The following is a 17,020-nucleotide window of genomic DNA, read 5'->3' as shown; positions in this document are numbered from 1 at the left end:
ATCCTTGTGCTTGTAGCACCTACAGGGGAGCAGGTTCGTCATCCTGTGCTGATGGCTCTGAGACGTACACTAGATGGTGCTTGCACAACGCAGGCAGCAAACGTGTGTCTGTCTCGAGATGTGTCAGCAGCTCAGTGCTCCACCTCCCCCTCAAGTATTTTCCGTGATGAACCCTCTGTTCCATTAAGTGGAATCCTGTATTAAATACAGAAGGTTCATGTGTGACGTAAAAAAAAAATATTTGCTATTTTGCTGACCAAAGCAATGAAGATAAAAAATTACTTTTATTTTTCATATCTATAGATATGTTTTCACGTGCTTCTCTATATACACAGTCTTGGCAGCTCCAAGTTTCTAAAGACAGAGACTTTAGAAAGTCATGAAACCTTTTTTATGTTACATTTATTAAAGTGATACACATGCACAAAACTGGGATGAAAGGAAAGGCTCTCTACTCAATGTTTGTACAGCACAAAACACCACTCAAGTTTTTACTGGTATCTAAAACCTACCACGAACTGTCATGAATTTCTGAAAAGAAGAAAAAAAAAGAAATAAAAGGACACATATCTTCCCCATTTCATCAGCATTGTCCCAGAAAAGAAAAAGAAAAAATAAAATGCTGAACATTAAAGGGAATTATCCCTGTGAATTCCTAAAATAAATTACATATTGTGTAAAAGCTTTTTATATATCCCTGGGACGTATGAGAAACTAAACAGAAGAAAACCAGAATCAATCATTTTTATAATTCCATGTGGTCTCTAAATGATGTATATTTCAACAAAGGAAATCTTGGGGTTTGCTGGAAAAAAAGGAGGAAAATAAAAAGATTCAATAATTACGGACAATAATTCAAGTGTCAACATAATGTTTATGCTCAGTCTATCCCAGCTCATGTAGGATAAATGCACTACCCAGATATACTATATATTGATTCTCAGTCCTTTGTTTTTGAAGTCCAGGCATAGTAATTTACAATAATACAATAATCCAGTTATATGTGTTTAACGCCAAATTTTTTTTAGGATTTTGTTTATTTCAGTCAAGTCTGGAGGTTCATATACTTGGAATGTTGCCTAAAATCAAATGTGATTGCTTTCAGTGTCTACACATTTTGGGCAAGTTTAGATTTTGGATTCTAGATTTGTGCCAACACATGAATCCAAAGATTCTAAATCAAATTGTGCTGCCAAAGCACACCAAAAAAAGAGCTCTTCAACAGTTTCTTCAGTCTTCTTATACCCAAATTCATTGTACTCCAGGTGATTGTAAGAGGAACAGCGATGGCAAGCTATAGTCTGCAATTTGTTAAAAGGACTGGGATCTAATGATGATTAGGGGGGTAGTGGGTGCAGCTGTTCCTGCAAGATTTTTGGGTCTTTACAGAGGCCCAGTTGCTGAAGGTATAGCAGAAGCAGATAAACAAAAGCATTATTATGTAGTGGATTTTCAAAACCCAGGATACGCCAGGCACTTAATTCAGCTGTGTTTTTACACCATCTTGCCATGTTGACTGGAAGGGAAGCTAAGTTTGCCAATGATACTAAGCTAAGGGAGGAGCTTTTGACTGCCTCAAGGGCAGACAGGCCCTGAAGAGAGACCTTGACAAATGACAGAGATGGGAAATCACCATCTTCACTGTATGAAGTTCAGCAACGGAAAGTGCCAGATTTGCACCCATGATAGGGCAGCCCTGGGTGTATAGAGAGAGTTGGGAAAGCAGAGCCATGGAAAGGGACCTGGGGGTCCTGGTCAGTGGCAAGTGGAACCTGAGTCAGCAGTGCCCTGGCAACCAGGAGGGACATCCCTGTCCTGGGGACATCAGGCCCAGCGTCGCCAGCAGGGCAAGGGAGGGGATTGTCCCACCCTGCTCTGGGCCGGGGCTGCCTCACCCTGAACACTGTGAGCAGCTTTGGCCACAGTATAGGGAAGAGACAAAGGTCTTACATGGTGTCCAAAGGAGGGCTATGAGAATGGTGGAGGATCCAGAGGTGAATCAGTATGAGAAGTGGTTGAGGGGCCTTGGTCTGTTCAGCTGGAAAAGGGGAGGCTGAGGGGGAACATCATCACTGTACACAGCTGTATATATATTCTGTATGTTTCTCATGAGAAGCAGCAGAGGGGCTGGCACTGATCTCTTCTCTCTGGTGAGCAGTGACAGGACTTGAGGGAATGGCCTGAAGCTCAGTCATGGACATTTACACTGGTTTTTGTAAAAGGCTCTTCCCCCAAATAGTGATTGGGCACTGCAACAGGCTCCTCAGGGAAGTAGTGACAGAACCAAACCTGTCAGAGTTCAAGAAGCATTTTGACAATGCTTTCAGGTACACAGTGGCATTCTTGGGGTGTTCTTCACAGAGCCAGGAGTTGGACTTTGATCATCCTTACAGGTCCCTTCAAACTCAAGATATTCTATGATTCCATTATCTTCCGACTTAAATTTTTCTAAAATCCCAGGAGCTTCACTGACTTCACTGAGAAGGAAGAATGTGCTTTGAAGTGGGGCAAGACATACTAGCTTCCATGTGATTGACCATGGAGTCAGGTCATGCCAGACAATGTCCGCATCTGGATTTTATTATTTAGAGAAGCAACAACACCTGTTTCCCATTTATGCAGAAGGATGAGCTCCAAACCTGGCTGCTATACTTCCGTTTGAATCCAGGAGGAGTCAGATGCCAGGTGCTGGCTTTTGCAGCTCTGTTTGACAAGGAGTTAGCTTGGTTTATTATACACTGTAGATATTCTAGTTATAGGCAGCCCTGCTTTCTTGTCCTGCTCCCCCCACATTCCTCCTCTATTCCACACTTTCCCTGTCTCTTCACCACATTCTCGGTTCACACTGGGAGACAATTCATCTAAACCAGTAAAATCTAGAAGTCATCTCTTTCCCAGACCTGCAGGAAGATCAAGAGAATTTCCAAACTGGGGGCTGAATGTTTATGTGGGGGTGGATGTTGGGAGGAAGAAGGGAGGAGGCACAGGGACAAGTCACATCCAGAGTTTTCGTGACTCAAATTCAGTAAATTCATCATGTCAGTCATAGGAAAATCGTGTGCCCTGCAGCTGGAGCCGAGGTGTCTGGACTCTCTCAGGTTGGCAACTCTTTCACTTTGTTGTTGTAACATGCACAGCTGATAGTTAATTAAGCAAATGAATACATCTTTCCCTGGCAAAAGGGGCACACCCATGTCTTTCAGAGAGTGATCTGAATCACAGACATTGCCATCTCACTGTCTGTGTCCGGTGGAGGGGTGTGTGGGGGACCTCATAACCTGCAGCAAGGCAGTTAAAATAATCGATGAGTGCGTGTTCAATCCCAAGACAGGGACAGGGAGAGGGGGAGGAGGAGGGGGTAGGGAGGGAGAGAGAGACAGAGAGGAAGGGAGAGAGGGTGTGGTGGCTAGGGAGGGGGGGAGGGAGGCGGGAAAGGTGCTGATTTCAGCCCTGTAGCGTCAGGATTGCGTCAATTTGGGTTTCAACCACGTACTCAGTCTCAGAGCGGAGCTACTCAGAAGAGCCAAAACAGGAAGGGGGTTGCAAATCAGTGTGCAAAGGGGAGGACCGAAGGTTCCCCTCCCCCCCTTCTCCAGTCCCGTCGCAGCCTCCTCCTCCACTGTCCCCACTGCTCGTGTCTCCGGGTTTTGGGTGGTTTTCGTTGTTGTTTCTTTTTTTCCTCTCTCTGTAATTTTTTTTTTTTTTTTTAACTGCACTGGCAAAGACGGTTACCCGGGCGCCGTGAGAGCGCAGAGCCAAGGGACAGCAGGGCAGCGAGCTCAGCGCCCCGGGAGGGTTGCTGCTTGGCATCCGGGGAGGCGGCTCCCGCATCCCGGACAGCGGCTCCAGCACCGCGGACAGCGGCTCCAGCACCGACAGTGGCCCCAGCACCGCGGACAGCGGCGCCAGCACCGCGGACAGCGGCGCCAGCACCGACTGCGGCCCCAGCACCGCGGACAGCGGCCCCAGCACCGCGGACAGCGGCTCCAGCACCGCGGACAGCGGCTCCAGCCCCGTGGACATCACTCTCCACCAACATGGCTCCGATAGTGGACAGCCGCCAGCAGTTCGGTAAGCGCGTCCCGGCTCCCGCACCCGAGGCCGGGCGATGCTCCCCCTCCCCGGGAGAAGAGCAGCCTCTGCTGAGCCTCCCGGTGCCTCCCAGCATGCAGCTTGTAGGGAGGGACCTGGTTTTCCTCCCAGTTCTCTTCAGGTCTCAGAAGTTGTGTGAATTTGCTTTCTTTCCCTAATCTCTCTTCCTTCCTCCCTGCCTGTTCCTCCTCTCTGGTAAAGTACCGGAAGAGATAAAGAGATTTTTGTAGGTGCAATGTTGGATGAGAGGGGTTTGGTGCTGTTTTCTGTGTCTCTGCTAAAGTAACATGCATCAAGAGTTACATGGTGTAAATGCCACACAGAAAATCTTTGTTCAAGTCATTCTTGAAATAATTGCCATTCCTTTTATTCTTATTGTAGGTCAATCATTAGTTAAAGTGAAAGGGCATTGCTAGGAAGAAGAAAATACAGGATTTCAGTGTTTTTAGCTGAACAGCTGCATCTTAACCAACCCAGTTTCAATGAGAATAACAAAGATGACAATGAACTTTTCAGTTTTGTCATTTCCATGCCCGGGTTGTAGTGAGGTATCAGAAGTTTCAGAAGCAGTCATGTCTGTGCACTTATAAAATGCATACATAAGTTGCTTTAGGGAGAAAAACAGTAAGAGGGAACATTTCTGAACTCTGCTTTACAAATATTGACTCTAAACTACATTAGGCTTGCTCTAGCAGTGGTTTGATTCAGGGATCATTCCACTGACTTAGTGAAGAGACTCCAGATTTATATCACATAATCGGAATAATAACTTCTCCCAGAACCAGTAGGTGATGTTTTCTATTAATGCACTGCCTTGAATGTTAACCAACTGATTATGACAAAAGCAAAAAATTCATTTTGTGACACAATTAGTTGTAAATATAAAACCATTTTAGTTACCATTTCATCTTCTTTCCTGTTCCACCCACTTGAGGTTTCTAACCACACTTGTGACATCTTGCTCTTGCCTAATTACTTATTTAAGAAAGATAATTAATATTTTAAACATCAAATTGATTCTACCACTACTTCCAGTAGTTGTAGAATTAAAGTAGATTATAATATCCATTACTATAAAAAGTATATTATCTCACGAAAAAGTATTGTAAATGCACAAACCATTCTTAAAAGATATTAAAGTATTCTGATTAGTTTTCAAATACTTTTAGCTTTCTATTTATACCATGTATATTTAAATTTATGCAGCCCAGGGAATTCTTGAAACTCAAAACTATGTGCTTAAGCTAGGAAAAATACTTTTTGCTCACAAATATGGTTGTCAGTCATTTCATTAAGTTCCTGCAATTAAGTGCATAGAGTAGTACAGCTTGTAGGCACCAGGAAAGTTGTCATAAAAAATTAACAGCCAGGCCTGATCCTTTCTGAGCTGGAACATTATGTCCTACTTTGCTCTGATAGTATTGTTGTGGGGTTTTTTTTTTCTGAATCATCACACTAAAAAGCAAAGGTGTATTGGCAGCACATTTATCTGCTCAGCTTTTGACTGCATGAAGCTGATTTAGTAATACAAGGGGATAGTTCCTCTTTATTCCTCCAGAATGACCAGAGAGAAACAGAATTGTTACATAATTGCCTTTATGCATAAACAATGTCAAGACATTAATATTCCATTGTACGTCCACTGTGGCAGGGAAGAAAGGTTAAGCTCTGATTGTTACATTGTGGGAGGTTTAAACTCACTTAGTAATGTTACTTATGGGCAAAATTGGATTTCTAATTAGTTGTGCTCATTTACCCCTCAATGCGTGCTTTGAAGGGCTAATGATACTCCATATGTAAATAATATATCCACTTGGCAAAGGAGGTTGTAACACTTGCCCAGGTTTCTCTTTATTCAGCGTAAGTATAGAATTCATATTAAACTGTGGAGGAATTATTTTTTCTTATCTACTTCTAAGAAGTACTGACCCTTTCTGCAAACTCCCCATAAGCTTTGCTTCAGTATCTTAAATGCTTAGTGGTTAACATAGATAAACTTAACATGATTTTTTCAGCTTTGAACTCATATGTACTACCTAATATCACATCCATCTTGCTACAAGACACTTGCTATATAATTATCCCAAATTTTCTATATAGATTTCCTCCTGCAAAGTATTGAAAATCCCAGTGAAACTGTTGAGTGCTATAACCTCCAATTAAACTCACTTCTTTCAAGAGATACCTACAGGCGATTATGGGAACAGACCATAAAAAATAGCTAATTGAGCACACAAAGTATTCTAGGAAACACTATGGAAAGCAGATGATGTATCTAAAAGTAATATGTATTTCAGAGTGCATTTTAGCTAACCAAGAAACCTCCATAAACTCTAAGCTGAAAACAGCTGAGAGCTGGTATTATTCACAGACATATAAGCTCAGAAACTACACACAGAAGGTTAAGACAGCATAGAAATTACGAACAGAGATTATTATTAGGATGGGAATAGTATTCTCCTCCCTAACTCTGCGTGTATGGAAAAATACTAGCATAACAAGCGTGCCTTGGAGTGGGACTGCACACTGGTGCCTGCAGGTGGCAGAGCACTTCCAGTCTGTCAGTCCTGCTGATATCACCGTCTCCTATCAGTTTGCTTTACCTAAATTATTGCTTTATGAAGTATCATGCAGAATTCAAGGTACTGCTGCTTATGTGCTTGTTGCTATTTATTTGATTTTCAGATGAAATTCCTACTGTGGTTGGAATCTTTAGTGCATTTGGCCTTGTCTTCTCTGTCTCCCTCTTTGCTTGGATCTGCTGCCAACGCAAATCTTCCAAGTCCAATAAGACCCCTCCATACAAGTTTGTCCATGTTCTGAAGGGGGTTGATATCTACCCCGAGAATCTCAACAGCAAGAAGAAGTTTGGAGCAGATGATAAAAGTGAAGCAAAGAACAAATCAGCAATGTCAAAGAACTCTCTCCATCTTGACCTGGAGAAAAGAGATCTAAATGGCAATTTCCCCAAAACTACCACAAAAATGCAGGGCTCTCCAGATCTTGAAAATTCATCTCCTAAGCATTTTGCAGAAAGGAAGAAAGATTCAGTATCTCCTGATAGCTTAAAATCCATCACTTCTCTGTCATCTGAAGATAAACAAGACAAGCTAGGAACTCTCTTTTTCTCCTTAGAGTACAACTTTGAGAAGAAAGCATTTGTAGTGAACATCAAAGAAGCTCGTGGGCTGCCAGCAATGGATGAACAGTCAATGACTTCTGATCCCTACATCAAAATGACAATCCTGCCTGAGAAAAAGCACAAGGTGAAAACTAGAGTGCTGAGAAAAACCTTAGATCCTGCTTTTGATGAGACTTTCACATTTTATGGGATCCCCTACAGCCAAATTCAAGACTTAACACTTCACTTCATGATCTTGAGCTTTGACAGATTTTCCAGAGATGACGTCATTGGAGAAGTCCTCATCCCCCTTGCTGGAATTGAACTCTCGGAAGGAAGGCTGCTAATGGACAGAGAGATCATCAAAAGAAATGTTAGGGTAACATCTTTTTTACTCAAAGTTTGAAAGTGTTGTGATAGGGTTAGCTATGATTCTTGTGTAATGCTGCTGCCATCTTGGATAAGAAAAGCCAAAAAGCTCACCATGCAATTTGTGAGATACTTTCCTAATGGCTGTGTGAGGAAGTCATTACACAAATGCAATAGAAAAAAAACATTACAACAAGCATGATGAAAGAAATTGCTAATGCCCTAAGCTCTAATTTCTTATTCAGCAGGTTTGAGTGGACCAATTCCAGTTAGCTCAAGCTGACTCAAACCCCACTGATTTGCTTTTAATTGCTTTTAAATGAAAGAATAAAAAAAAAAAATTATGTATTATTCCCTTTCTCCTCCATCCCCTTTTATATTTGACACCATTCTTCCTTAAATCTTACTGAAGTCAATGGAAATATCACCTGCATGGGTTGCATAGCACATTCTTAAGGAATGTAGGTAGTCTTTAGTTAGGGAAGTGGGATCTGCTAGAGACTATATCGTTGATGTTGTAGCATGGTCCTGCATGTTGGTGATGTCATCGCTTTGTCTCATGAGCAGCAGCTTTACTAAAGGTAGTAAAGGTGGAGCCATAGGCTTTGTGGAGTTACCAGCAAAACTTCCTGACTTTACTGGGACAAAAATATTTAATGCTGTGTTGTCTCAGTTCAGAATGCAAAGGTCATTTATAACCATTCCAGCTGAACCACAGAAATGCACAGGCATCAAACACACACACTCTTAAATCTCTGCTAAGGAAGTGGAATGCATATTGACTTTAACCATGATTGGTTTCAAATGACAAGCATACTGCCTAATAAAATAAATTTCTAATAGGCAACATACCTACAGCTAATACTGTCATTTTGCAATTCTATCACTATATGACAACAAAAATAAGTATGTCACAGGATTTTGTAGATAACTTATTGGATTTTCTGGTTTATAAGGTACTATCTGCTCTTGTCTCCCTTGCCTTCCTTCTCCATTTGAAATACACTACTCCTCCAAATTCAAATCAGATAATGATAGAGAAAATCTTTCATCTCACCTTTATTTCATGTATATTGTACTGCTTTAGAGAGTGTTAAGGGATAAGATTTTACTGATAGCTTGAATCCTTCCTGTTTAAAATACTTTACCAAATATTTTTTCTTTACTTGTACTACATTTTTTCTCCTAATTATATCTTAATGGAATTTTGCTTTGTTTAAGATAAGTTTCTTTTTTCAGCTGTGATTCTTTTTTCCTCAGGATTTTATTTGTACTGTCCAAAGATAGTAGTGTCATGCCAACTTACATTGTCTCTTTATTTTTTAATTTTATTCAGTCTGAAAACCAATCATAGGAAAAGTTATATAACTAATATAGAGGGAAACTATAATCACTATGTAAATCAGAATAGCTATATATGGTATGTCCTTTTATACAGCTTCAGAGCATATACTTCTGGGACATTCCATAAACCCTTTTAACTCTGGTTTAAAGCTTGGTCAATATAAATGCTTATAAACAGTTTTATTACTTTTTTTGATGTTGTTGTTTTTCCTTTAATTTCCTCAGAAATCATCTGGTCGTGGAGAATTACTGGTCTCTCTCTGTTATCAATCTACAACAAACACACTCACTGTGGTTGTTCTAAAAGCCAGGCATCTACCAAAATCTGATGTGTCAGGATTATCAGGTAATGGTTTTAATAATGAATATGCCCCAAGAATATAAAACAGAATGACAAAAGACAGCTGAAAGGCGGCATTTCAAAGACTGAAAATATTCCATACATGCAGAAATGGTGTTTCTATTATTTACAGCCTATTCATTTCATTCATATCTAGGTCAGTGCTTTATTTCTAGGGTATATACTTTACAAATTTGTTCTTCAATCACATCAATAAAAGGTGACATCTGCTAGCAGTGGAAACCAATGAGTTTTATGATTGTCTTGAACAGAACCCATCTGCCATAAGCGTGGGATGTTGTTTGCAGATGCCAAAAGCTTTTATTTATGACAAAAAATGAGTTTATTTGTAGAAGTTCAGTGTTGAGTGAGATCATCATATAATTTTTCTCAAAAGAAAAGCAGCATCTTACCTCTGTGTTGAATTTGAGCACTAACTGAGCACTAACATTTTTTGGCAAGGTGAGAAGGTGAGCTGTGCCAATGCTGGGAGGATGCTGCAGCATGACACACGTGCTTTATCATGAGCCAAATTTGGGGTGCACTAAGAGGGATCAGGTTTTATCCTCTCTTCTCCTTGTCTGCTGCCATTTCTCATTCAGTGGAACCTCCTCTGAAGCCAATTCTGGAATTGCACATAGAAGACACATTAAGGCTATATAACATAACAACAGTGTAAAATTTAATGTCCTGTATATTAGACTGCCTCAGAAAAACAACAGTACACAAAAAAGGGCTATAGTACCACATCTGCTGCTGCTTCTTTATAGAACTTATAATCTTTCGTTTCACTCAATATTATGAAACAAGAAGAAAAGGGAGTAGTTTTAGGAAACATTGAATAATTATCACTGAAGCCAAAATTAGTTTTTCTGTTTTTCATACTGCAATTCTTCTGGAAAGTTAGCCTAGCTTGAATCCAATGCAACAAACCTATAGGCAACTCTCATCAAGTTCCATTTAAATCTTCCTTTTGATCTAAATTTTGTTCACATATCAGAAGGAGAAAAGATGCATATTGAGTCTAATAATTTACTTGACTAAAAGAGAGGATATGTATTTTTAAAAATCAACCCCAAAGTCACAGGAGATAGTGGTGGTTTCATGAAGACAGCATGACAAAAAGCTGATCTCAACAGACCTGCCTGACGTTTACCCAGATGGGAAAATAACTTGGTAAAAAAAGCCCTTCTAGACACAGCATCTACCTGGACCCTATGGAACACCATTTTTTTATTGCAGCTCTTACAAGTAAAGCTGTAAAATCTGTTTGCATTTCCTGCATCCCCTGGGAGAGCCTTTCCGACTATAATAGGAATGCACTACTTCTGCAGGCAGCCATGTTGCACCTGGACTCCTACTCAATTTAAACAGTTTTCCATTATTTTCTGTTTGTCAGTAAGGCCAGGTGCAATAGATATTTGGATTTCAGTAACATACTGCACTCAGGACACTCAAAATTTCCTCTGTGACTTTCCCCTCATCCCAACATTTATCTTGGAAAAAGAGAAGAGTGAAGTGGTGTTTCTATGGAATAAAATAAACAATTCCAAAATTCAACCTCCTAGAGAAGAGGGGAAATTTTTTATACTCAGAAAATTTTCCATTTTCACATCTCCTTGATTTCGTTAGTCACTGGTGCTCAGTGACCTTTGTTAGCCTAATAAAGTCAAGTGGAACTCTCTAGCTTTATCTGGTAGCTGCTCAAAAGTAACAGAAAACTTCCTCTAAAACTAAATGGAAACCACTGATTGATATTGATTTTGATGGTTCTAATGCTTGCATGGCATACGATATTTCAAAGCCAGTGAGTGTTTTTATTGAGCCCTGGTTTTGAAATGTTCATTATGGTGATAGAATATGAAAGTGAAGAGGCAGCCCATTACACCCCACTTATGGTAGACCATTGTCAGTTTAAGGAAAAACATAATTTTTACTTATCCAACCCTTTCAGTCTGATAACTGTGACATAAAATATGTAAATACTGTTCAGTTTTAGTATTACTTATTTTAAAAAAGTATTAGGAGTTCTTGATGATTAACTTGGTTAATTGTTTATGTAAACTATCATGTTTGACTGGGTTCAGTAGAGAAGATTTTGTACTACATCACTGCACCATGAGAACCTGGAAACAGGCCCACACTTTCCCTGAATAAATGCCAAGGTAATTGAAAGGGTTGACTTTTAAAATGTCTCCTCTGAAAGAATAAATATGGCCATTATTGAGGACAATAGCAAGAGAACCTCACAACAATTAAATAATTCTGATGAATGCAAACATTTAAAGTTGGTTGGCAGCTAAAAATATGGACATTTTTCCTTCCCATATTCAACAGTAGCAACACAGGTGGAAAGACACACATTCCAACAGCGAACATACCCTTTCATTTAAAGTTTAACATCAAATTTATTCAATAACAATTGGTGGCCTCAATTTAGTCAGGTGAATTGACTTCTATAGGACTCAAACAGAAATATCACACCCATTCTCTCAGTCCAAGTTTATTCACTCCTTTCTGAAAATTTTCTTTTCATGGGTTTGATTAGTGATGATGATTGTACCCCAGCAGAATGTGTGAAAAGTAAATTTCTGTCACATTTAAATGTGTAATGTTACATAATTTTCATAGACCTTTAGAATTTTGTGCACTTCCAGACCATCTTTGAATGTGGTAGATGTGTTGCTGGTTTCATGGACTGCAGGACAGGATTTATCTCATTAAGGAAACACCTGTAGCTGGTAGCAGTCTAAACTTCACTGCCTGCCTTGAACACAATTTTGGTGACCATAAAGGGAAATTAAAGGGGTTAATTCAGATGCATAGAAAAAAAAATTAAAAATTAGATGAGAGGAATCAACTTTAATAAATTGACAGAGCTACTCATTGTGGTGTAAATATATCGGATAATTGTGGAATTTACCATAAATTACATCAAGGAATTTCAACCACTGTACAATAGCTGATCTGTGCTCTTTCTTTTCATTGCAGACCCTTATGTCAAAGTGAACCTGTACCATGCCAAGAAGAGAATTTCTAAAAAGAAAACCCATGTGAAGAAGTGCACCCCCAATGCAGTGTTCAATGAATTGTTTGTCTTTGACATTCCTTGTGAGGGCCTTGATGATATCAGCATTGAATTTCTGGTTTTAGATTCAGATAGGGGGTCAAGGAATGAGGTCATTGGTAGGTTAACCTTGGAATCTTCAGCAGAAGGAACAGGTGGAGAGCACTGGAAAGAAATTTGTGAATATCCTAGGAGACAAATTGCCAAGTGGCATATGTTATGTGATGGTTAGCAGGTTAGAGAGGGGTTGGATCTTAAAAAACTATATATATTTCCATAGGCAAGGAGCAGATATTTTTTTCTTTGCTATGTATAATTACAAGCTTTTAACCACAAAACTTTTTTTTCCTCTTTTTTTTTTTTTCAAGGGGGGAGGGGTGTTTGAAATAAACTTGAATTGAATTATCAGAACAGAAGGTGACTTAATTTTCACAGTAAATAATGGAATTTCTATTTCATCAATCTTTAACATAATTAGTTCAGATTAATATTCTTCTAGAGTTTAAGTAGCCTGTAAATTATGAAGCACTGTAAACCTCAAGAAGAACAAACTATGTTTTCAAAGAGTCACTTATTAGTGACTCATATATAGAAGAAAAAAACCTTACTACAATATATCCAAAAAAAACCCCACCTGTGGCTTATTAGGCAAGGGGATGGATCTATAAAAGCCATGGGGATTGAGGGTGAGTAGGGGGGGAAATTCCTTCTGCCCCTCCACCAAAAATTTTCTTTTATGAAAATTTAATCATTTTTTGTAAGTTTTGGTTACTTATACTTTGATCATCCCAAAGAATTAACATGTATTCAATATTTTGCTTTACATATCACATTGTGTAAAACTATTTTTTTTAAGTGTTGAAATACTATATAATTGATTACACCTGGATTTTTTAGTAAGTTTATATATATAATTTTTTTATCACAGTGACCAAAATAGATACATACTTCAAACTAATGATAAGTTCACATGCTTTTTTTTGTTAAAAGGGCTCCTTTACGGGTGACTGTACACATTACAGTATAGGTAGAATTTGGGGTTAGATATGGCTTGCATTTTTTTCCTCTAGGTAGGATTACACTTTAAACATTTCAAGCCATATAAAAGAATTTCTGTTGAGATGAGGTAACATACAGGATATTACAATTAATTTTCACCAATTATATTTTAATGTTTCACTAGTACTAAACAGAAGTTGATGTTGGGGTTTTTTTTATTTTTTTAGCTTCATTAAAGAATAAAAAAATAGTGAGACAAAGAAGAAAACCTTATTCTGCTGTTTAGTGTTTAACCTCCTGGACTGTAAGGAAGTCATTACAGTCAGTACCAATATACAAACTCCAGCTCATTTTTTAAATTTTGCAGGAGAGGAAACAAAATTCACTTTATAATTTCTCCAACATTCTATAGACAAAGTACTTGGATAGTACTTTGGTTATATGAATTAATGTACATTACTGACTGTACTGAAAATGGTGGTGGTAAAGGAAAATAGCATCCTGATTTAATGTCAGTGTGACACATGTCCATTTAAAATTAAATTGTGTCAGGCTGAGGAAATGTCAAGTGTAACAATAACAAGTGTACAAATAAAGCATTTAGACCTGTGAAATTTAGTCTTGGTCAAACCAGATAGGTTTTTAGGCTGTCAGAACTATAGCACAACTATATCAGATTATTTCCTAAAGTTTGTGCACTAACTTCTGATACAGAATTGTTTGCAAGTATTAGTCCTACTTCATTTTCAAGTACAATATATATAAAGAAGAAGATAGTGATGTTCGTTGTTGACATAAGAAGGGTTAAGAAAGTGGAAGACCATTTTCAGTATTTTTGCATACGTCATTTGTCATGTGTAATCCCATTGAAGCGAACAAGACTACTTGGGAATTGAGGCACTGCTCATTGTGAGTAAAGGTAGCAAAATGGGCATGCCAATTAGAACAAACCAAACATACATTGAATGTCAATCTACTTTCATTAAACAACAGACCTAGGTCCTACTTAAAACTGTTGGGGATTTGTTGTCTACTTTACCTGTTCTCATATGGCCAAATTATGTTTGCAGGAAAGGACACTGAAATATGAAATATGCAAGTAGACAAATAGTACTGGAAGAATTCCATTGAGGCTCTTCCAGGTTTTGTGTCAGTATTTTCTCCAGTTTTTGAGAATGTGTTTGATACAACAGTGTTTATAGATTTCTGTAAAAATACATTTTCAAAGTAACATAAACATGCTTTTTATGATAATGCTAAATGTAAAAATATTGAGTATTGTATGTATAAAGGAGAGGAATCTTTTTTGATTATTTCTTTAGAAAGCTGATTAACTGCTTAAGGGCTAGAGTTTACCAGCCACATTCAAGCAGAGTTAATCCAAAGCCACCAAATGAAAGATGCCCACAGGCTTTAGTGGAGTTTGAAGTGCAGTCAGAGAGCAAAACTCTCCTGAGTCAACCCAGAAATATCACTGGGACCATGGATATGGGGAAACATTGTTTTATCCAATGGAGACTGGGAGAGTTTAGGTCAGTATGACACAATCAGAGTTGTAACAATTTCTGAAAAGGAAAGAACTGAGCTGGAAATTATTTAATCACAGAGAGTGTGGCATCTTGCAAATAAAAAAAATGGAGGTTTTGTACGCTGGCCCATAAGTAGTTCCTTATCTCTAAAAATCAGATGACAGGCATCATCTGTCTCCAATGAACACAATATATGACATTAGGGGATAACAATTCATCTTTTTGAATTAATGCTGGGCTGTGATGATCATCTTTCATTTTGCATCCAACAAGTCGTCACAAATTTCTTTTTTTTTTTTTTAGTTTTTATAGCAGCTTGAGGGTCAATATTTCTAAAATTGCCAAGCGGCAGTTTTTGTTGGGGGTAGGGGAGTTGGAATTGGAAAGGGAAGCAAATACATTTTTATCAAATCTAACAAAACCCTGTAAATAGCATTTTTTTTCATTTAAAGCAATTCTCAGTTTGAAAAGTTGAGTAAAGACGACTTGTAACACATTTTAATTCAGAAAGAGGCAGGAGAGCGAATGTAGGCCTGTACTGAGGTGAGAAATTCTGCTGTTTTATAAAGTGTTCAATTCTCATTGTGAATATCTTGAACTCTGTTAAGGATACTGTACTGTATTAAACATGTAAAAAAAATGATGTTTGTCTAAGTAGCTTACAAAAAATAATAACTCCTTGAATGGAGACTATCCATGTCTGGAGATCTGTCGTAACTAAATACCCGATTTGTTATGGTGTTGTAACTTAATAGAAGCTATTCAAGAGAAAGCATGGTGTATGAGACTTTGTAAGTTATTTGTGCTGGTTCTGTATGTTGTGCCATGTGTGTAAGACAAGAATAAACTGCTGCTTTTGTTCATCCCATCCCACCTACTATCCCACCTATGTATCTTTTTTTTTTCCCCAAAGATTTCTGCTAATTTTTGTGTTCATAGTCTACTCTCTCATGCTTCTATCAGAAAGCATTTTACTTGGAAAGTCTTCCTCTCTCAAAGAGGTGGATTAGATTTGTTCCGACAAATAATACCCAGGCACATCACATGCTCTTTATTCCTGGATGCTTGTTGAATATGAGTCCTGAATTGTAATCTGCACTCAGGCTGGAGCCAGAAACACGGCCCATGACAGAAGATATGAGTCTTATAGGGACAGATATACAGATGCACACAAGAGTGAATTCTAATATGTTAGCTAGAAGCAGAAATATTAAAGTCAAATTATCCTACCATCATTCCAGTTGTTATTTATCCTGGCCAATTGTGCTGTAGTACTTCCTTGTAGACAAGGAAGTCATGTCAGGCTCCAGCTTGTCAGGTGAGTTTGGAAGTTGAGGTGGAGAAAACATTCGTTTAAGTGCTATACCTAAATACAAACTTTGCTGTAGTGCTCTCTAAAGTTGTCAGAGTATTTACTTGCACAGAAATAGAAGCCAAGGAAAGAAGTAGGGAGCTGCAGCTGGGATACATGCTGCCATTTAGTGACTCCCATTGTGAGCTAGTATATTCTCTCTGACAAATCTCCTGTCTGCAGGAGACAGGTATCAAATGTAAGACTGCTCTACTCCATCCCGTGCAGGCACTTCTTTTTTCTTCCTTGCATTGTACAGTTCTCCAAAAACAATGGTTATTCACATGGATCACATTCTAGCCCCACTTCTGCAGGATGGAGATCAAGAATGTCTTTATCTTTTGATCAAGAATATCTTTATGTTTTGATCAAGAAAGTCTATATGTTTTCAAAATATGATGCAGATGAGCCTCAGGGGATGTCTCAAAGCTAATGTTGTGATTACTATTTGTACCTCAAATTGCTGCAACAGACCACTGAGAGAGCCCTTGCAGATGTTCTCTTTACAGGACAAATCCCCGAGGTCTAACACTATTCTGGAAGCCTGTTGCATTTTATGGCATCATGGACAAAAACATACTTAACACATGGTAAAAATACATAACCACAGATGGTAACACACAACACTTTTTTTATTCCTAAAACAAGATTCAAATATGGCCTATGTAAGTTGCTATATTTCATGATGTCTCCTGGAGGTGTTGAATAACTCACAGCACTATTGCAGCTGCTGTAACTGGCACTGACTCTTATTTGCTTTGTTGATGGTGACTCCTGAGCAATTACCTTAATTCAAAAAGTCCTACTC

General features: G+C 38.6%; 1 protein-coding gene across 2 annotated transcripts; it reads left to right on the top strand.

Annotated features, from left to right (window-relative positions):
- Positions 1-3,721: 3,721 nt before the first annotated feature.
- SYT4 (synaptotagmin 4) lies at positions 3,722-13,538 on the top strand. Of its 2 annotated transcripts, none has more exons than XM_054283434.1 (4): positions 3,722-4,071; positions 6,778-7,592; positions 9,152-9,272; positions 12,258-13,538. In XM_054283434.1, exons 1-4 carry the CDS (start codon positions 4,038-4,040, stop codon positions 12,563-12,565), a joined length of 1,278 nt encoding a protein of 425 aa, XP_054139409.1. In that variant the 5' UTR covers positions 3,722-4,037; the 3' UTR covers positions 12,566-13,538. The 2 variants fall into 2 exon arrangements, with proteins under 2 accessions (XP_054139409.1, XP_054139407.1); XM_054283432.1 differs by having other exon boundaries at positions 3,725-4,071; positions 6,778-7,586.
- The last annotated feature ends 3,482 nt before the right edge of the window (positions 13,539-17,020 follow it).

Source organism: Melozone crissalis, unplaced genomic scaffold (assembly GCF_028551555.1).
Source record: "Melozone crissalis strain CALT ecotype California unplaced genomic scaffold, PUWL_Pcris_2 ptg000036l_1, whole genome shotgun sequence".
NCBI classification, from domain to species: domain Eukaryota; kingdom Metazoa; phylum Chordata; class Aves; order Passeriformes; family Passerellidae; genus Melozone; species Melozone crissalis.
This window is presented reverse-complemented; position numbering and strand designations above follow the sequence as displayed.

Coding starts and splice junctions, on each gene's coding strand:
- SYT4 (XM_054283434.1), top strand. CDS start 4,038: ATGGCTCCGATAGTGGACAGCCGCCAGCAGTTCG. Junction 7,593..9,151: donor TCATCAAAAGAAATGTTAGG/GTAACATCTTTT, acceptor TAATTTCCTCAG/AAATCATCTGGTCGTGGAGA. Junction 9,273..12,257: donor TGATGTGTCAGGATTATCAG/GTAATGGTTTTA, acceptor TTTTCATTGCAG/ACCCTTATGTCAAAGTGAAC.